General features: G+C 35.8%; 1 protein-coding gene across 7 annotated transcripts in view; it reads right to left on the reverse strand.

Moving 5' to 3' along the window:
* Nucleotides 1-22574, reverse strand: part of nej (CREB binding protein nejire) — a 255701-nt gene that overhangs the window by 114698 nt on the left and 118429 nt on the right. For all 7 annotated transcript variants that reach the window (XM_081751731.1, XM_081751729.1, XM_081751730.1 and 4 more), the window contains exons 3-4: nt 1841-2302; nt 429-624 (exon numbers count right to left, since the gene is read on the reverse strand). In XM_081751731.1, coding sequence (XP_081607857.1) covers nt 429-624; nt 1841-2302 — 658 coding nt within the window. The remainder of the gene's footprint in view (nt 1-428; nt 625-1840; nt 2303-22574) is intronic.

The raw sequence follows: 22574 nt of genomic DNA on the forward strand, positions 1-22574 counted from the left end.
TGACACGCTTTGGTATTTCTACTAGTTTTCGCACTACCTGAATATGCTATATTTGCTTCAAATTCAGTCTGTTCTCTTAGTTCGGCGAGGTTTGACTCCCTATCAGTGCATCAGCAGCTTCAAAAATACTTTGTAAAATGCAGGAAGATGATTTACCGGTATATGCAATTATGATAGATATGTGTGCCTCTATTTAGTAGTAATATTAACACAGCAATTCTTCACTTCTACCTCGGCTTGTTACTTCCAAGCAAAGCTTTAACCAGTTCCAAGCATTATTTATAAATAAATTTGCACTGCCCTAGGCAGATTTCATTGCTTACACAGCACAATTAATGATACTGCTTACAGCAAGACACATTCTTTTAGTTTAATCTATTCTACACCATTAGTTTGCTCAAATTCAATAAACATAAATAAGTACTCACCATTCGGGTTGTTCTTGATCTTGTCAGCTTGCTTCAAAGGTAAACAAACTGGACAATCACTTCGCGTACAATGCTTCCAGTGTGAAATAATTTGTCTAGATGATGAACAATGTGGAACTGAACATGATTTTCCTGCCTGACATGTCGTCATGTGGTTTAGAACATTTTTCATTGTCTTGCAGTGAGGTAAATTACACTGTAATAAAAAGAATGAATAACTTTAGTGACAATATCACTGCAACAACAATATACTAGCAAATTTTAGTTATTAGGACTTATTACTAAGAAGTTAATGAGTTAACTCAACAAAACATTTGAAGCCGACACGGATTGTGTGTATGGTTAAGTTGACACTTGTTCCAAACTAAGATCCCATAGTTTCATGATGATGATTATTATTATTATTAGGCTTGAAACTGAACTCACTCACACACCGCGATTAGGAAAGTAATAATAATATTGTCACACTATCCATAGATAGTAACACGTTCAGTAGAAGCTGGATACGCTTTAGCTCTCCTGACTGTCAAATAAGCAAGCAGAATTCTCACATTGTTTCGAAAAACCTAGACTCCCATTATATGAATATGAAATCGTATGATTATTTTTCTTTGCATTTACAAAAGAAACTGATTCAAAAGCGCCATTACGATAAGTTAAGTTCTGAGGCATCAAATAATTTTCAAAATACGAAGATTGTATGTTTCCATTTTATCACTGAACACATTACCTCTATACACTCTACAACTTTTAGGACTGAGATCGCTCAGTGTTAGTGCGTTCACCTTTGGTGCGGGAAGTCCCTGGCTCGATTCCAGCTATCACCAAGTTAACTTTGTAGTGGACAAACACGGTGTGCGTGTGTTTTCTCGGCATTCTCCCGTTTACTTCACTTCCTTCATTCCACCATTATCACAACCATCTCATCATCACTGTCTCCCTTGGCCTCAGTACATAATCATGAGACGTTAAACTAAAAATAAATAAATAAAACTGTCTATGACTTAAAATCGTCAAGACTAATTCGTTCATAATACTTTCTTTTGAAGTCTACATGACTTTATTTATAAATGTAAACCACAAGTCAAATTATTCGTTTAAGTCTTTATTGTTCTTCATAAATACATATATAGAGGGAAGAAAGTTTTTTAAAAGATAAATATTCTTCCACCTGAATTACAAATATTTTTTTGTGAAGTAATTATCTCTTAATTATTAAAATCCTTTTTCTTACAGACACTGTTTATCGCAGAATAGGAGAGAAGTCTTCCAACATTCGCTGTAGTTATCTCAAAAAATTATTTTCAGTTTTTTTTTTTTTTTTTTTTTTTTTTTTTTTTTTTTTTTTTTTTTTTTACTATAGTCATATATATGAACTTCAATAACTGACAGTGAAGAAAGGTTAAACTTACCTGCCAAACTTCACCATTTGCTTGACTTTCTCTCCTCTGGCACTTGTGGGCATGCAACAATAACACCAACTGCTGCTGAATCAATTTTCTTTTCTCAGGGTCTGCTGTTTGAGCTGAACCCTGACTCTGAGTTGCAGCTCCACTGCCAGGAACTTGTACACCAGGTTGAGTAGTTGGTTGAGGTCCTTGTTGAGTGCTACTAGGTGTTCCAGATAACTGTGGTTGTGGTTGAGGCTGAGCTGGAGGCGGCGCCGCAGGCTGACCCTGTTGCGTTAAATTACTGTCATTCGGTGTGGCGAACCTCGTAGGCATTGTAATGTTTGGCGCCACACCTCGCTGAGCTGCAGCCAAACTAACTGTTGTACCTGGTGCTTGTGTTGTACTACCAGGGGAACTGTAGCTATAAGGGCTACCAGCACCGACTGATTGACCCATTTGATTCATTCCCGCTATGCCTGGAGCCTGAAACAAATTGAAGTGAAACAATTTAACGTAAAAATCTGCACAGCAATTTTAATAAACACAACAGGTATTTATCATTAATCTACAATTTCGATCAGGGTCCTGCCTAGAAACGCACAAATGAGCATTATGCACTATCCCAGGCCAATGTTCGGAACTGATGCCAAGTTAAGACATGTAGAGCACTAAAAGAAGGGTCATTTATAAAATTCAATTTCCTACTTAAAATTTCAGCAATTTTCTATTTTCCTCACACAAATTCGTAATGATTACTGTTATATGTAGTAGCGACAGGCAGCTTGCTGTTGATTATATCAATATAAAAAGCATCTGTTCATTCAATAGTTGTGCTTCATTTACTACCAAGAAAAAATGGGCAATTTTGAAGATATATTATTTAGGGATGTACCGATATATCGGTATCTGTGATATCGGCCACTTTTGGGAGTATCGGTATCGGCAAATGGACACCGATATTTACCGAACTATTTTCAGTTTGTTTAGTATTAACAATGACACTTACATTTTATCGATTTCTTTTAGACTTAAAGGTGATCTAAATGATTATCAATTGTACAATCGATTTCTTTATGCATGTGCACGCCTTGATTTGAACTACTCGTACTCAACTGATATTTTTAGTCCATCCGTATCAAAATACGGTGAAGAAAAACCAAAGGTCCTTAGTCAGGATCATGGGCGCCCGAAGAAAATTTTCTAGGGAGGGCCTATTCCATGGTTATTATATTACGTCTAGTATTTAATATACGTGGTTTGCTATATTACATATACATTTTCATGAGAAAGGAGGCCCGGGCATCAGACCTGTCATTTGAATCCCAAACGAAACAAGAGGTTTCGATTTAGAAAAAAATGCTATGGTAGAAACTCACAAGACGCTCACTTTGGGTTTATTTTCTCCTACTTACTGGTTAAAAACCATTAGTTCTGAAGTTAATAAATAGTTTGATCATTTTCGACTTCTTTTAAATAACCCTCTTATTTTTTTTTATGGTATACACAGCAACACCTGGTTCACCACGCATATTTTTTTTAAACAATAAAAATTTGTAGCGGTAGTATTCGTTTGCATTATACGTAGGAAGGGCGCCGATTAGAGGGCCAGGATAGGGCAGTTGCCCCTCCCCACTTTTCTTAAGTGACCTCTTCATTTAATAGTTTCATTTGGAAATGTACAGTTTTTGTGCGTGTTACTGGTTCATAGGGAAAAAATGATGCAGGAATATTGATTAAAAAGAGAGTAATATGCTCGAAGGGCATTGTCAGAACGAACTTAAAAAGTATTTTTTCGAAATTTATATGGAATTGTATATTAAATGTATTTGATTGAATTCAATAGATAATACATTTACATATTTGGAACCTGCGTATTAGATTGTTGAATTAGCTATATTAAGCTGTCACTTTTTATCACCGTATATATATTGAAAATGAATATACAACCAGTGGCCACCGGTTATTATTTGTCAACAAAATGTTCGCCATCCTCTTAGGTATTGATCAACTCTGTAACTTACGGTTCCCGAGATATGGCTCTTTAAATCTCCTGAAATCGGAACTCCTTTTGGCCAATATCTGAGGAACGGTGGCCAGTGACCACCGGTTGCTGTCTAGTACCAAAAGGTTCACCATCCTTGTAGGTATTGATCAACACCATCATTTCTCTGTGACTTACGGTTCCGGAGATATGGCTTCTTTAAACTCCCGAAATCGAAACTTTTTTTTTTTTTTTTTTTTTTTTTGCGCCAATATCTTAGGAACGGTGAGTCATGGAGATGATATTGGTGTTGATCAATACTAAGAGGATGGTGAACATTTTGGTATCAAGTAGTGACCGGTGGCCACTGACCAAATCGCATAATTTTCCAGACAGAATTTTAAGATGTTCATGAGCAAGGAATCAAATCATCTTAGATCTTCGTTGTTTAAGAGTACAAAGGGCTAGTACCTACTTGCGTTGCTCTTGTCAATTTCCTTAATAAAATATGAAATACGATATACGATATTTTAACTTTAAAAAATAGTAACCTATTAATTATACAACCTTTCGTCAAACGAAGTGTTAGAAACAATCAGGAAAACTAACACTGATATACAAATATTCAGATCATGTCTTGCTCCCCCCTTCCCCCCACACACTTCCAACGTCCAATTGCCGCCATTGTATGTATGTAATAGAGACTAGTAAATCAAAGTACACTATCACTCTAAATATCAATCACCGACTCTTAGAATTAATTTTACACTATATAAGTATTTGCTGCTTTTTAGTTCATTTTATGTGAGCTGGAGTAAATTTAGAGGAAATATATTTTTTGTGTGGAACCTAATATGAAATTCTGCTTTTTGTCTTTTTATGTCAAATTTTGACCTTATATCTAATATACCCTATAACAATGTTGATCATTTCATTATTCTGAAAATTCCTGATAATATATAAGAAATGTGTCCAAAAGTATCGGTATCGGTCTCTTCAGTAGCGGTATCGGTACATCCCTAATTTTACTTGCTACGGTAGTATTTGTAGTTACACCTTATTGCCGGAGGTTTACAAAATGGTTCCTGGATTAAAAATTAGTATAGGACTTAAGCAACTAGTAATATCAACTCTGCACACTATGGATAACAGAATGCGAAACTGAACATTCCAACATTCGAAATCTCAAATATTTTGGATGATATTTGCCATATGTGATCTAGCGTTTTCTTGCTGGACAGCTGTGCTATGTATACTTCTTGTAGGGCCAAGTAAGTAAACGTACCAATCTAACAGCAGCAGTGGTTACTTACTTATTTGGTACTAATTTGTAATGAATTTTCTCCCATTTTCACCTACAAATACACAGAAGAATCTGTTGTTGTGTGTTTGTTGTACAGGTTCTGCTCACTTTAACATATTGAATTCTTCAATGATATCTGTTATTCTTTACGTATCACAGTTTCGTCTACAAGTGCTCTTCTTTACACATAAGCGTTTGAAATGATTGTTTTGTAGCGCTGAAATTGTGCTCCTTCTCCCTTTAAGTCAACTTATCTATTGTGTTGCACTCACTTGCATACTAATGGAGAATCGTATGAACGTGTTTACGTAAACGGATGAAAAATTTCTCCGAACTTGTAAGTACGAAATGTCAAATAACTACTCGATACCAGTGAGAACTATGATTTTCTTAATCTCTTCAGGTGAACAAGGTAACCAACAACGTTCTTGCCATTTTTGACTTTCCATTTGATGAAGCACTCACAGAGAAAATGAAGTGACTCATGTGCCGGAAAAGCGATGGTGGTTACTGTGGCTCTTGACCTGTGCTAATACAGGCTCACACATCACAGTGGAAACAGTAATTACAGCTCGTCCAGTGTGGAAGAGGAATAGAGATACCGATTCCCCACGTTCGCAGTTGTTTGCTTTATGAGTTGACGGTGGGTCTGCCTGCAGTCGCATCAAGTTGTCAAATATGTCAAGCATTTGGGGAGGATGCTTTTAACGAACGCACTGCCAGACATTGGTTCCAGCAGGTAGGTCGGGAGATCTGGGCCTACTGTGATGAGCCCCACAGTGGGAGACCACGATTGTTGAATGACGAGGCCCTGAAGATAGCCATACTGGAGGACAGAAACCAAATGTTTGTTACATTAGCGGAAAGCCTCAGATTTCTAAAGAAATAGACTTCATCTGCATCGTATATGGAAGGTGTACAAGTGGATACTCCATACAGTGTTGGCAGCCAACAAGAAATGTTGCTGTCTCGACATCGCAATACACCCATATTCGATCGAGGGCTCACGAGATAAGAACTTTTCTTTAAAAAGTACTAACCAACTTCACTGCATCTAGCGTGTTATGGTCTACCTCCGAAGACTATAAGCACACCCCTGACGGGGAAGTATACTTTTAAAATAAATCAAAATTGGTACATCTATGTCTAAGTTATGCGTGCACAACACAACACAACACAACACAACACACACATATATATATATATATATATATATAAACAGGTCGAATGAAGAACTTTTTTTCTTTCAAGTCTGTTAAAAAGTGGGTCCAGTATTACTCTCTCAAGCATCCCTGATATTAGTTGTCACCAATGACTCTGTGTGCCTTACATCTCAATATTACCCACACAAGATAATGTCCTGTGTCTTGGACTAATCGCCAAGTAGTGCATTACCAAGCTCCTACCATCAGGCCACTGCGGATCAGTACTCGCAGCAGTCGTAATACGGTTAATAACAAGGCTGTGCTGACAATGAGAGTCCACAGTGGCAAGGACGACCAGGGATACCATTCAGCGACTTGGCTTAGAGGTATTCGCCATCTCGTCGAACCTAGCGTCATCAGGTTACCACTTGCTCCGTTTCGTGGAACCTCCGTGAGAAATCCATTTACAATGAGGTGGTTTTCGGGCACATGCATGGACTTTTATGTGTCCAAGACCCCCTAGTTATATCGCCTGGGTATTGCGCAGTTGACGTAACGTTGGCAAAGGATGCTGGATGTTGACGGAAATTACTTCGAAACATAACGCTATCATGTGATATATATCTGTCTATTTCCGACAATCACGAACGGCAAGAACTTTTTTCCGTTACACTGTAAAATACTACGCTTGTCTTTGTTCAAAAACCATCACTCTACAGAACAGACTGCTCGATTTCTGAAATCCCATTGATTATGTTTAGTCAAGTTTTTAAAAATGGGGACCACAAACAAAGCTCATACTTTATTGAATACCCAACTCCGGGATCTTGAACGACAAAATATAATCAGTAACAAAAATATTCATATCAGCAATTAAACACGAAATGTTCATTTGGAGAATATGAAATCACATCAATATTTTTCATATACAAAAATTTAATTTTTATTTTGAAAAGGAGTATTGGTAATTGCAGTAGGGAACTGGAGTATACTCCTTGCCCTCTCGTAACTATAGCGACTGGCCAAAAGTCGCTTATGAATAAAGTTAAGAAGAGTTTATCTAGTCATATTATTTTAAGAATTCTCATGCAAGTGCAAACACAAGAGCTATTTTTTTAATGATATATTGTTTGAGCAAATATGTTATTCGTGTTTCTCTAATAACATCTCAATAGACTGAGAAAGAGAAAGAGAGAGTGATTAATTAGCCAATTATGAAATATTTAATATTTTCAGTCACATTAACCTCATCTATCAAAAATATGCCATATAGGTGTTACCTTCTCTCTTTTAACATTACTGGACGCCTGCTTATCAAATAAGCGTTCCTGAAGAAAGTATTTGCTCATTTCTTTTGTTTTCAAGTAGATCACGGTAAATAAGTGATGTGAACATTTGCACGTTCGACCTCGATCACACACATACTAATTTTGAGAGGATCAATGGTTTTCTCGTAGAATTTTTATGACCTAACTTAATTTTACTTATTCCTTCATCTTCATTTCTTATCTTTCAACAAAAAAAAAAAAAAAAAAAAAAAAAAAAAAAAAGAACTTTTACATTTTATATTCTATTATTTTATTATGTCCTACATATAGCTAGACAATATGTACAATTTTGAAATATAAAATTGAAGTGAGTGATCTCACCAGGAAAGACATAATATGAAAACTGTAAGTACATCTTAGCATACAAACATTCCAGTAAATGACTTGTATCAATGTGCAAAGTTTCATCAAGATTCCTTAAATGTCAACCATATTTATTTCGCCGTCATCACCGATCTCCAGATTGGATGTCTGATGTAAATCTACATAAAAGGCCTAGAACGGCTACTTTTTAGGATACATGTTTATTATCAACTTCACGTTACGTGCAAGAATTGTTTCCATAAAATTGTTCAAAACTATCTCGTGACCTTCGGCACGGGAGATCGGGTTCGATAGGTCCATGTCTCATATAGTCTCTGTACTGAACGGGACGCGTAACTTAAAGTCAACCAATAAATCATAAAATCGTTCACCAAAGGACTGCAGCTACTTGATGTTAAAAGTATTTTTGACAATTTGTTAGTAATTACTTGTCTCAACTTAAGTTCCGCGAAATTCCAATTGTCCCATGGGAGAGGGGAATACTTGCAATACATTTTTCTCAGCAGACAAAATAGTATTTTATTTCCCATGAAGCTTCTCATTAGAAATGAGTAACTCGGTCAGTGAAAAAGATTCTAGGGTAATTAATGACTTTTTTTTTAAAATACCATCGGAACATGTATTCGCTGTCGTTTGCTCAACTGCAAAACTGCTACTCCATTACTGATGGTTCAAAAAAGTAGCAATTTAACTTCACCGACTAAGAATAAATTTCTAATAGCACTACAAGGTTCCCACAAAAAAGTGAAGATCGATTTCCATGACTTTCCCCGGTATTCCCTGACAAATTCTTGTTTTCCCTGACAAATGGGAAAATATGGGGTATGTTCTATCATACACTTTTAAACGGCTTCCTTTATCCCCATAGCCGTCCAACACACACTTTTAATTACCATTTACATTATTTGTTATGTTCAATGAATAACTGTCATTTACACAAAATTTAACCTGTAAGTATATAATAATATATGGATGATACAGTAACACATACCTTGACATTGCAAATTAGTTTTTTTTTTTTCTTGTAAAAACAATAAAAAGCAGTCAAGAATATGAATATATTGCCAACTCTCCCTGAGCCTGATACTATCAGTCGTAATATTACCAACTCCGAGACACGTTAATCCTCACATTTAGATTTTTAAACAGAATTTTGTTTTGCTTTCAGTTCTTGAACTTGTTCTACGAGAGTGTTTTGTCCTTGTTTGTAACATAATTCTATTTGTTTCTTCCCTCTTCCAATTTCTTAAATTCAGCACTTCTTTCACCTTTGATTTTTCTTCTACACTTTGGATTCGTTTCTGTTTAATGTATTCATAATAGCGTCTTCAAGCTGCACGAACTGATATAAGCATTCTTGAACAATAGGAACAGATTCCACACCTCCATAGTATATAATTGCATCATGTACCCGCCTCCGTGCTATCAGAGAATCTTCGATTTGGTTTCGTACAATAAGTATTGACTGAGAACCCGCTCTCCACTGAGGTATTGCCATGGAATAAAATAAAACACATTTTCACAACACGCTACAAATCGGAATATTCTTGGTTCTTGGACATTACCTTGCAAAGTCATCTAGTCTACCGCTGCCCATCTTCTCTTCATATTCTCTGAAGTAAACTGCAAGAAACCTCTGGATTTCAGTACAGAGAGATATAAATTGAATTGACACTTTGCCATCTCAAGTACAGAATAAGACATTCTGTTATGCTCACGCTGAGTTTGTAGGATGCGTTTCATCCTAGTCTGAGCAAGTTCTGGATTGTTCTTTTATAGTCTGGGGTCCAAAGCTGACAGCGCACGTACTAGTTTGTATTTCAGAGGTCTCCCTTCAACAATCATCTTGATTGTGCCGACCAAAAAGTTCGACAGTCAACCCTGAAAGTTAGTTTATCTTTATCTGATGCTTTCAGTTCTTTCAGTACTTTTTCTGTCTTAAAACCAATGTCCATTTTTCTTATTTCTACATTTTCAATTGCAGTCAAATCCAAAGTAAGAAGATTCACTGTACTGTCAGCAAGTTTCATAATGCTTTGTTTGAAACAACGACTCATTAAATTTCTTGTGAGTGAGTGAGTGTGAGAGAGAGAGAGTGTGTGTGTGTTGTGTTCTGAGTACAGGAAACAAACAAATGGCTCAAGACTGGAATTTCCTTTAAAATGGTTCACACACTGCTGTGACAGTTTTGAAGAAACATAATTTACACTTTATGAATTGTCTTGCACATTTACGTTCCCTGACTTTTCATGGCATTTTACGCAAAATGCATGATTTTCCTGACTTTCCCTGATTTTCCAGAGTGTGGGGACCCTGCACTAACATTTTGTAAGCTGCGGTCGTAGTCTGTAAGGAGCCTACTTACTAACTGGACGCCCTAGATTCAATCCTACATAGGGCAGGATTTGCTCTCGTTCTTTTTTACCTGTAGTTGAGTTCACCTAGCCCTTATCAACTAACTAGGCAAATATGATGTCAAGACGCCTGAAGCATGGTGCTGATTACATCACCTTTTCTTGCCCAAGTCATGGAAATATAGAGCCTTTAGTCATACGGTTGGTGGACACCGTTTGTAACTTTATCTTTTGCATGTTTTTCTCCCCTAGGAGTTACATGCTAATCCCAGGGCTCATAGTGGTCTGGTCTCTTGTAAATAGTTGAAAAGTGACCAAAATCTCATCATGCCCCTTTTTCCTTTTGTCAATTTCTCCATCACCTTCCTCTTTGTTTGTTGTTTTGTTTCATCTTTTCTTCTTTACTTCTTTTTATGCTTCCCCCTTTCTTATGTTAAGTATGCTTTGTTGTTACGGTAAGCAGACTTAGCAGATATAAGAAGATTCTGAGTACGTGGAACCAGTTCTGGCCTATTTCCGAATTTCTTCATCCCAGCCATTATATTTAACTTAGCATTGAGAGTTCTCAAAGCCATGAAATATTCCAATTCATCACCTAAGAAGAACATACAAGCATACCACAAGACGAACATGATGAACCACACAAACACATATACACAACGTTGGGAGGAGCGTTAACTGTTACGAGAGAAAACTAAGACTATTATGATAGAAGAAAGAATAGACACAGAAAGGTTCTCAACCCCACCTTGAGATCTTAAGCATCCACCAACCATCCACTGTGCTTTAGAAAGAATAAAAGCTGAAGTGAGAATAAAGCTGACTGTTTTACCTGTGGCAGCAAGTACTGAAGCTTTCAGAAGAGTAATGAATAACAAGTTTTTGCCTTTTTGCATTTATTTTAATATTTTTCTTAGAAAACTGCCAATGCAAAATATAAATTACACGAAAGTGTAACTTTACCTCCCAAAAAAGTAACTTTTAGTGACAAATTTGTAAAAAAGTAACTCGCTATGAGCCCTGTAATCCTATATGTTCGTTTCTTTGCTTACTAGATAGTGAACCAGATAGTTCCTGGTATAAATTCCAGACGAAATTGTATTTGCCTACATTCATTAAGTGAAACCTCTACAACATATATATAACAACGTACTTCCGAAGGTTAGAACTATGTTGTGCAACATGTGTCTCTGACATACCATTTTTTCAGTGTTCGTAAATTATAACACATATATATTTGCAACGGAACTTTATTCCCAAGGAACTAAACATATTACTCTAACCGTGAATTTGCAACTTACTATCATAGGTTCTAGTTGTACAACAAGGTGTCTACTAAAATTCCACAATGAAATTTCGTGACCTTTACTTTACCAAATCATAAAATTTCCTAAGAGCAATTTTCAAGAGCGAATTTGGGTCCGAAGTAGGCCGAACTTTCATCCATGAGATACAAACGTACTTTGCTTGCAATTTGGTAGCGTCTAAAGCCGACCATAGACACTTTTGGTGTTGAATTCTGATGTTTTATAGAACAAAATTTTCCAATCTGTACTTACATTTGCACAATTAAAAAAATCGTGACCCAAAAGCTAAATTTCGTGACTATTTCGTGACTTTCATGACTGTTTTCTGATTTCGTGATTTTTTCGTGACTTTCGTGACCGACAGACACCCTGTACAAGATACCGAAATAGTACTAGGTGTGAGAGCCAACTGTCGGACTTAAGTAAAGCTATCTTGTAGCGTCTGTAATATTTCCGCATCTTTAGCTCAAACTTTTAGTACTGACTATGGACTTTTAACTGATGTTCACTTGTGTGGCAGGAACCAATGAAAGTAATGTTCTAGCTTTGTATGAAATCTTGCTCAGATAAAACTAAATAAAACACTACAGTTCAACAAATGTGTTACGGCTCCGGTATTGTAACAACGTCGTCTTCTGATATGCTACCAATAATTCTGATAAATATATCTAATGAAGGCATTATTACAATGCGAAACTAACAGAACGTAACAGCATATTTGCTCGACTGTATAGTTTTGTTCAGTAACGTTTATATAAACAAATTTGCAATTTATTATATTAATAATCCAAAACTCTATATAGAGTGGTACATAAACTAGAAAAGGCGATAGTAGACATGAAATTAAGCAAAAAAAAAGTAATGAACATGGATCGACAGTGGTACCTTTTTCACGTGTGATATGTTAAAAGACGCTGATATAATGGCGAATATCTCATGAACATGGTAAGATGTCGTGGTTCAAAAGATTACACAGAAAGTCCCACCTAACAATCCAATGACGAAGTTCTTTGAGATATTTAGCATTATATCAGTGACTTCACCACTTTTAATGCATCTCACGTGTAAATGGTGCCGAATTTGACCCATGTTCATTAGACATTTTTGGCTTAATTTCATGTTTCACCTCTTCTATAGATTGTCGATGTATTATCGTACCACCATGTATAAGGAAATAGAAAATTATTATTATTATAAATCACAACTTTAATAATATGTCCATGAAGTTTGTATCGGTAAGGCTGAATTAACGTATTTACACAGAACAACTCTGCTATTTTTTCTTACAAACTTCATTCACAGACCACACATATGCAATGTTAAAGTGTTTATGGCCAATGTTAAATAAATAGCTCTTAACCCATATTAGTTGTATCCACTCCTGCTTCCTCTCAATTTCACTTACAGTTATTTCTAGGATTTCGCCACTTTACACAACCTTTATTAATATATACATTTTTTGCAATTCCAAATATTCGTCATACAGAGATTTACGTTCTAAACCTCTTCACTAAACTCATCTTCCCTTTTCTGAATCTTGTGAATTGATTAAAAACTATTAAGAGTATCAAAAATGTCAAAAATGAAAGTGAGCCAGTAGTATCTACAAAATACTATTAAATAAACAAATAAAGGTTTTGACAACTTTTCTTGTAGACCCCAAATTTGGACATGCACGTTACGAATTCATAATTGTTTAGTCCAAATTCATACACTTATTTGACAAGCACCAATTCCCTGACTTTTCCAAGTTTCCCTGGTCGCCATTTCCGATTTCCAGGTCTATATACAATGCAAAAAAGTAATATCTTACCCGACCAGAGGCTTCCTCATCTACTATGCATGTATATAGGTAGAGATCTTTTTCAAACAAACTTAATTTATTTTTAAAAATATTTCCTACCAAATAGCTGGGTAAGACAGAACGAGAAATGGGTTCTGAGGAGTAAAAATCTGTACTTAAATTCCCAGATTTCTCTAGTTTTCGAGGCCGGTGGGAACCCTTATACACTACACGAAACATCTTTCAAAAATATATTCTTTACCAAGTTACTCACTAATATTTTGAATATTGAGAGTAAGCTTAGTGAAGAAAATAAGACAGCGACCAATCAATGCCGATGTTTCGCGAAAGTACCTTTTATTTATTTATTTATTTATTTATTTATTTATTTAAATTGCAACTGTGCAACTTTTACGAAGTAATAGAAACAATAATGATGCACGTGTAGGTCATCCTTCTAAGTTATGCTGAATCATTTTCTAATTTTTACCTTAATTTGTGTAAGTTGTGAATTTTTATATATTTTATTCCATACAATAAACTTGGATTCAGTGGATCCCGTCCAACATGGACAAAAAGTCTTTCCACTGAGAATTCCATTGCAAACAAAAATTGCCTTCTTAACATAGAACCACAGTTTATTCGTAATCTTCCACTTATTTAGAAGAATTACATCTGTACATAATAGGAACCTTGGAAAATACGTGTAGGAAGTAAAATACCACAAGCAAAGACTAGAACTATCGCATTTACTTAAGTGTAGCATGGGAACTTCTTTTAAAAGTTTCCACTATCGGCAAGAGATTTTCCTAAAAAGCACGAATTATGTTACATTCGAAAGTGAAATTTCATTTGTCAATAACTTTCAAGTAAATTAACCAATTAGAGTACAGAACATTCTTTGTTATCACGATCGGACCACTTATTCTTAAATTACTAGGATATATTTTCTCACGGATATTAAATGGTTTCGAACGTACTTGTCTAATAGTCAACTATCAAATTTCATATTTAGATATAGCACGTTTACAAAAAAAGAAATATTGTCTACTAGTAACTTATTCCAGCCCTAAAATACCGCACTCCTATGTAAGTCCCAGTATTGAAGTTGCTCGCTCATCTCAGAATTTTAAAACTTCTCCCTCTGATGATTACTGTAGAAGTTCATGAGCATTATTTTCTACTTCTAGCCTCCTAAACATTGTGGCCATGTTTAAGGTATTAAGTGTCAATTTATATTGGAAATTTGGAAAAACGGCGAATATTTCAGCCGCGGAACATGTTCGGGAGCTGGAGTAAAGAGCGCTGTCTTAAGCAAGTTTCAAGGCATACTATAATGTTAAGATCGATCTTCATTACGTCTTCCGTACGGTATTTATGAAATAGGTTTTCAAAATGTGGACATTTTTATGTGAAAGAGCAATGGTATGTAATAATTATACGAAAAGGAACAGCTTGTATTATTTTCCCTTTTTACTAGAGGATGTATATTATTATCTAATTTAAGGCTAAATATCTTTAGTGGGGAAGTAACAGGGACGGTTCCAAAGTTCCTAACAAGCGTTGGTACCAAAATTAGCTCTGATCACCTATATTTTGAATTACAGTTACAAGACACTTCGTCCTAGTTAATATTTGTTGAAAAATCGGGCATTTACGCGTGCCGTTTGAGAATCAGAAAAAAAAAAAAAGAAAAACGGTTGAAAACTGATACTTCTGGTCACTTCAGGAAGATCGTTAGAATTTCACAAACTTCTCCAGCTTTAAATTCTGTATGATAGGTATAATGAAACAAACAAAACAATAAAAAAAAAAAAACTCAATTTGTATGATAAAAATAATTATGCCTGCTTTGTGTGAAATTACCGAAAAGTTCATAAGGGTCACCGCCAAAGTGACGTCTCTTTGAGCAGAAACTTTCATGGCTGGAGTTAATTCTTCTCTCTCTTAAACTAAACTACATAATTTGGAAGACGTGCTATACACTAAACTATTCATATACTATGTATGATAAATAGAGGATGGCCGGAAATTCTTTTCCTCATTAAGAAAATCTATAACATGTAAACTGAATATCACTACCAACTTGTTCCACCTTTTTTCCGTCTCTATGTTGTAAGTAAACAACTGTACAATACGCGGATTTTTTCTTTGGGAAAGGTCGCAACTTTCATCTTCGATACACGACGGGAAAATAGCATTCCAGTTCTGCACATGTAAGCATAATTTTTAATACTGCGAGAACTACTCCCGTTCAACATCTTATATTTTCGTAAGTGGATGATACGCTTCGATGGCTATCGCTGTTACTAACATGTCAATGAAGAAGAAATTTCTTACGGAGTATAATTGTCATGCGGTCTTCATTAGCTACCCCCGAGTAACATAACCAGAAGTATGGCTGTGGAAAAGCGACACGCTTATCACACATTCTCACCTTTAGAAGTTGATCCACCACAGACTTGATCGTTTGTAGTGTTACAGTGTTTACAATAAACGCTTACTGTAATTGGTTCACTACAAATTTAAAGGAAATATAGTGGAAATAATATTTAAAGTAAATGTCATTTAAACTTTTCACTCCCAACTATTTTCACGAATTTCCGAGAAAAAGAGGAAACCTAATCCCAACTGACTCGGATATGAAAGTGAAAACAAACACTGCAGTGTAACTTATCAGTATATGTTGATCACACACACACACACACACACACACACACACACACAAGAAACTTGGGAGATCAAGTGCGATATATGATCGTAAAACAAATCTCAAGGTCGTTAGGACATGGATGTCCCGATGGGAACGAAGGTGTAAAGATATGTGTTCTTTGTGATCAGAAATTTCCCTCATCCACAACTACAGCATCACCACATGAACAACTGAAGCGAATTTTTCACCATTAAACATGACCAATCAGTAAATTTGTCTGGACCAGTGAAACTAAAGAATTAGTATGCATCATGCCGCATAAGAAAATACGAACAGTCCTTCAACAAATCTTAACTCTTTGTACTCCATTTTCATGCCAAATGTTAACAACTGCAGACACTCGTATAAACTGTTGTGGAAAAATTCGCCTTGGAAAGTACAAGAATAAAAAGTCAGCTGAAATAAGACACTGGAGTGCAAACAAGAGACAGCCAACACTTGAGAGCAACGAGTTAAAACGGAATTTGGACACTAATCAATAAATCCTCCGTAAATTACAGTTAAATCTAAGGGACGTTTGCATATCATTTCGTAAAAGTTGAGTGAAGAAAACTCCAATTAACAGTGAAAGGTCATCACAAAAAGAGTTCATTTCTGTAAAACCTGTGCATAATGAGTGATGAAAAGATGGCTACTCCAAAGACAGCTATCATGTAGGAGGCTCGAAGGAAAATTTTCTATTAACAGAGATGAAAACGAATATTTTACAAGGAAATCGGCCAGAACCTATGTATCTACTGAGATAATCTTGGTACCGAGGATACCGGGATTGTTAATGTCTCACTAACAATATCATGGTGTAATCAAGCCTGGGCTTTCACAGTTAGTAAAGAAACTGTGACGTGTACAGCTGAAATAAGCTCAAGAAACGAGGCGACCAACGCCAATTTCATCTCCACAAGCCCATGTATTTAAAAAAAAAAATCTAGAGAAACAGTTATTATATTGTATCTGAAAAGTGCTATATGCAAGGTCTCTTGAGCTGGTTTATCCAGTTGGCGAAAATCATGGCACAGCCTCCGCTGCAACATACCACCGTCTTTTAAGTCTGATGAACGTGGCAAAATTTCTGCAGCGCTTGGCAGCATCTGATTATCCAGAATGTATTACAAGAAGCATTTGTCGTCATTGTGGTCTCATATAGGCCCTGTGTCCCATTAACTGATACTGCAATGTATAGCCTACGAGTCACGTGCTTCACTGAGACGAGAGGAGTCTTTGATGCACGACGTTCCGAGATCGATTCCTTGTGAGAAAGCATTTGAAAACATTACGGTAGTTCGGATTCCACCTTAAACTGTAGGTCCATGACTCTGAAAAGGAACGTCAACAAACAAAACTAATTTTATTGAGATGTCTAGAATTAGAAAGTTAGTCCAAGAAATTAATTAAAAATTACTAGAGGTAGGCAATCCTTAATGGTACGTTTCCAAAATTTTCTCCTAACAACAGACGCTTGTAGGTTGGCTGGTTATTTTGGAAATTAATATTACTCCAGCAATAAGAAACCTGACACAAGATCTTAGTATCCCAATCCGATTCCGAACAAGCTGCTATTGGAAACAAATCCGAGTCCCTTGAACCACAGGAACACTTAAATCAGACAATTTTCCTTGAAGATACATAGAATCTCCAACTTACGTTTTCATACAATAAATAAACATAACAAACATGTACGATTATATATATATATATACCCCATCTAAAAAGTATTGCACCTTTTGAGCGTGAAATGGCATTACTGTCTCAAATCTCAGGGTATGAGTCGCAGTGGATCACGTGTCACGTCATTTGACAGCTAACAGTCGAAGCTAGTAGATGTGTGTTGGAATTCTCATAATCAAATGTATGGATTACGCAGCGAAGATTAGTGAACTTTCCATAAAACTGCGCTACATTTTACAATTTTGTTTTGATAAAGGCACAAACTCTGTGCAGGTCAATGATGAAATGTGTACTGCTTATGATCAAGACATGTTATCAGAAGATGATTTGGTCGTTTTCATTCTGGAAATTTCGACCTGCAAGACACTCCTCGTAGCGAGTGGCCAATCACGTCAAAACTGGATGATATTCTGGCAAAAGTCGAGCAAGAGCAGTCAATCATGACATCGCCAATGACTTAAACACCTATCATCAAACAGAGTTAAACCATTTGCAAAAAGCTGCCTACAAAGACGAAGCTCGATATTTGGGCGCCACACGATCTGATTCAAAAGCATTTACTTGACCGAATTTCCATCTGTGCATCTCCACTGAAACGTAAGGGGCTCGAGCAACTTTTTGATGCGGTTGATCATAAGTGATGAAAAGTGGATAATCTACAACATTGTGCGAAAAAGATAGTGGTCGATGCGAAGAGACGCTACACTCTGTAGCAAAACCTAGAAAGTTATGCAGTGTGTATGGTGGGATTGGAAGGGCATCGAGTATCACGAGCTGCTGCCACCATGCAGAACTATACACTAGAACCCGTACTGTCTACAACTGGCGTTGAGTGTACCTAACTAATTAACCACTAGCCTTCCCCAGTTTGAATGAGTGTCCCTTGCAATTAAAAAGAAATGATCGGAATTAGGCAACAGAAAGGGTGTCGTATACCATAACAACGCCAGACCACACATATTTTTAACGCCCTATCAGAAAATGATTGAGAAGTTTTATTGTATGCACCGCATAGCCCAGATCTGACACCATCAGACTAATTTGTTACATTATCTGCAGAACTCTGTGAATGGTGTTAAGTTAGTTTTTCAAAAGGAGCCTGTAAAAACCACCTGTCACGATTTTTTTTTTTTTTTGGTTCAAGATGGTATACTTAAATAATATATTTTTTTTTTTTTTAAATGTATTTTCAATTTTGACCTTCAAAGGCTCAACACTTTGTAGATAACCTGATACTTCATTTTCATAATAAAATTGGTGGGTTGAATTAAGAGTTCAGCGTAACTTTCAGCACCGAAATTATTTCAGACGCGGATTCACAGCTTAATGTGTGATTCTAATCACGAGTTCCCACTGGGATTAGAACATAGGCCCTCTGCGCCAAAGTTGCGTACGGCAACCATATAGTGATAAGACAGAGTTAATTTTCATAACAAAAGCTGCCGACGTTCTTTGTAAAAATACTGACTTCTTGTTTGTGAAGAACTATCTAACTATTCCTAGAGTACCTAACCTGAGTCTACAAAATTCTTAAGGTTTAGCTCATAATCGTACCCTGACGTTCCAGAACCTTAAACATGGAATGTAATATTTTGCAGATTACACAGAGTTAAACATTTTAATCGTTATTTAGCGAGATTTAGCAATTAGACCCAACTGACCACACACAAATACAATATATTGTTTCTACTCAGTACATGTATATAAAATAATGGTAGAAAATACAAGAAAACATAATTGCTTCAGTCACCGAATGGAACCAAGCCTTATATATGTTGGATATATTTCATCATTGAACTGTAATTTCTCAAACAACTAATTTCATTTTAGCACTCTGCAAAAGAAACCAACTAATCTGCACTATTTTAGACAAATATCTGTGTGGTAGCCTATACATTTGTGAGTATAGCCTCGAGAAATATCTGTTATTACATGCAGGTAAAAAGTAAAATTACTCACTTATGATCACGAACTGAAAATCGAAATGAGGTTTCAGTGTTATCTAATATAAAACCGTCAATCTTGGCTACTTAATACATAAGTCTGCTGAGGACTCTATCCACCCAACTTCCTGTATAAAATTCACTGCGGAAGGAATTCTGTACCACAAGATTCTACATGTTAGGCCTATTTAAATCACACACACCAGTTTCGTAAGTAATTCCTTGAACAGACTGCGACAGATCTTCTAGTTTTCAACTATGAACCACAAAGTACATTTTTTCCATCGTTTTCGACAGCTCATACAACTTGTACAGAGTACTTTTTTCCTTATGTTTACTAGACATTTTCTTGCCCTTTTCGATACTCGTTTATGATAATAAAATCTCCGTGTGTGTTTTATTTTAAAAGAAAAAATCGAAAAAAGTTCCTGACTCAACCTAACAGTGGTCCAAATACATATTTGCTAAGGAAGTTTATCTTAAAATGCCATACACCAGCTCTCCGTGGTATATACTTACAGATTTTGCTTACAATTACCTGTCAAATACAGTTGAAGCTGGAGGGATTGTAAGTCTTACCCTCTTGCTTACTGGATATACTCAAAGCTTTGAAACTGGGCCGAAAAAAAAAACTACTAGTTTGTTTACCATCAAGGAGAAAAAAGCATCCGAGTTACTTTTTTGTGTGTAACTAATACCATATCACAGCTCCTTCAAAAAAATTCAGCCTTGCTATACGACCTCTCCATTGGGAAGAGGCAGCTGTTAATATGACATTTCGGAAGCACAAGGCAGGTTGAAATTCCAGTCGTAACAAGACACTTAAGGTCACTACCATTGTTCTAATATAGCTGAAAGTACAATGGAGAACATAGAAGCTCTCTACCATATTCCGGAGCTATTCATGTTGCGTGAATGCTTACAAATGTAAAAAATATTCCAACAATCCCCATACTAAAAACATGCCTGCACTCCTAGAAGTGTGGTTCTGAACGTAAATCCTTAACCACCAATCACAGAAGAGAAACTGCGTACGTCCGAAATTACAGAGTAATCAGTAGATTCAAATATAGAACACTTGAAATAAATTGGTATATCTCCAAACGAGAGAGAGACTGAAGTTATCGCGCGTATAGTTAAGTATATATATCGCGCGTATAGTTATCGCCATATTGTTTACGTTCAGAGAACTACTTAACTATATTTTTACTACAATTCCTCAGAAAAAATAAAAAGTTACTACAGTTAATCTAAGCCCCTTGAAGAGTAGTCTTATAAATCATCCTTCTCTATGTTGTGTTACGGTTCCACTTTGTCGAATTTTCGATCACTGTTGTTACCACCAGGGTGGGAAAAAAATCATGATTTTTTTTTTTAAAATCATTTTTGTTGGTTTTTTTTTATTTAAATCAAATCTTTCTCCTCGTAAATTACAAATCGCGAACTGAAGAAAAAGCATTAGGAATTAGTATTAAATGATAATTATGTCATTTAAGTGAAAGTATTAGGGTTGAATTTTGAATTAATCCCAATTGTTAACCTATATCAATCCCAAACAATGTTTCTTAACCCTTTTAAATTATGGCTTTTTTTAAAAGGAAAATTTATCGACTTTCAGTCAAGCAGCTACATCATCATCCCTATTTATCCTAGGATCATGGTTCATACCTCATTCTCTTCAGAATAAAACAGCCTTTGAAACGGTAACACTCACATTTCCCCATCATGTCCCTGAAGTGGGAAATTTTGAGAAAATGGGATTTTCCTTTTTTTTTTAAATTTTGATCCCCTCTGGACTCACTTGTGTTAACGCACATATCTTAAAATTAACTGGGAAATACTAAGGGGTGTACTAAATGTGTGTATAAAATTTCAAGCTATCTTGAATAGTAAGGGCGGGGAAAATATTTAACAATGAGCTAAGAACATCCCCAAAATGTCCCAGATAACCCGCATATAATATAAAAATTTCCTCAGACATCTCTATTTATCCTAGGGTCGTCATTTGTATATTATTCTTTTCAGAATAAAAAAGATTTTCAATCGTACCATACAAATGTCTCCATTGTGTATCTGGGGCGGAAAAATCACGAAAAAAAAGGGATTTTCTGTTAAAAATAGCCTTTTTTACTTTTTACCCCGTCTGGACCAACTCCCTGTTCTAAGGTAGAGATCTGAAACACTGAAAAATACTAAGGGGTGTATTGAATAAGTGTGCAAAATTTCAATCTTCTAGGTGCAAAAGTAAGCCCGCGAAAAGTAATATCCTCCCCAAATACCCCAGATTCCCGTGTAATACAGGATCTCAGGTAACAGTTTCTTGAAACATCCCTATTTATCCTAGGATCATGGTTCGTACATCATTCTCTTCAGAATAGAACATCTTTCAAACGGTACAATTCATGTGTCTCCATCTGAATCACGAAAAAAGCTATTTTGTTAAAAATTATCTTTTTTTTTTAAACATTTTCCCCTCTGGACCCCCCCCCCCTGTTTTCACGCAGAGATCGAAAACATTTGAAAAATACTAAGGGGTGCACTGAACGAGTGTGCAAAATTTCAGTCTTTTGAATGCAAAAGAATAATAGGCATAACAAAAAAAAATATATCTTTTTAAATTTATGTCATCACACAGACTCAGAAAGACGTGAAACCATATGTAATATATTCTACAATGCCTTCAGTCTTGGAAAAAAAAAAGTAAAAAAGGTTTATTGGTACTTCTTAATCGAATAATGAAGATTCGACTTTTAATAGAATAAAAATAGGTAATATAATTTAAAAGGTTAAACATTAAGGAAAAAATATAGCAACGTTTATCAAAATGTCATTTTTTTCACAAAAGTTACTGATATTTGGTAGGGGCATATTTTTAAAAAAAACTGGAACTAGTTTGAGGCACGAAATAC

The sequence above is a fragment of the Thermobia domestica genome, chromosome 3 (assembly GCF_964235325.1).
Source record: "Thermobia domestica chromosome 3, izTheDome1.hap1.1, whole genome shotgun sequence".
Taxonomy (NCBI): domain Eukaryota; kingdom Metazoa; phylum Arthropoda; class Insecta; order Zygentoma; family Lepismatidae; genus Thermobia; species Thermobia domestica.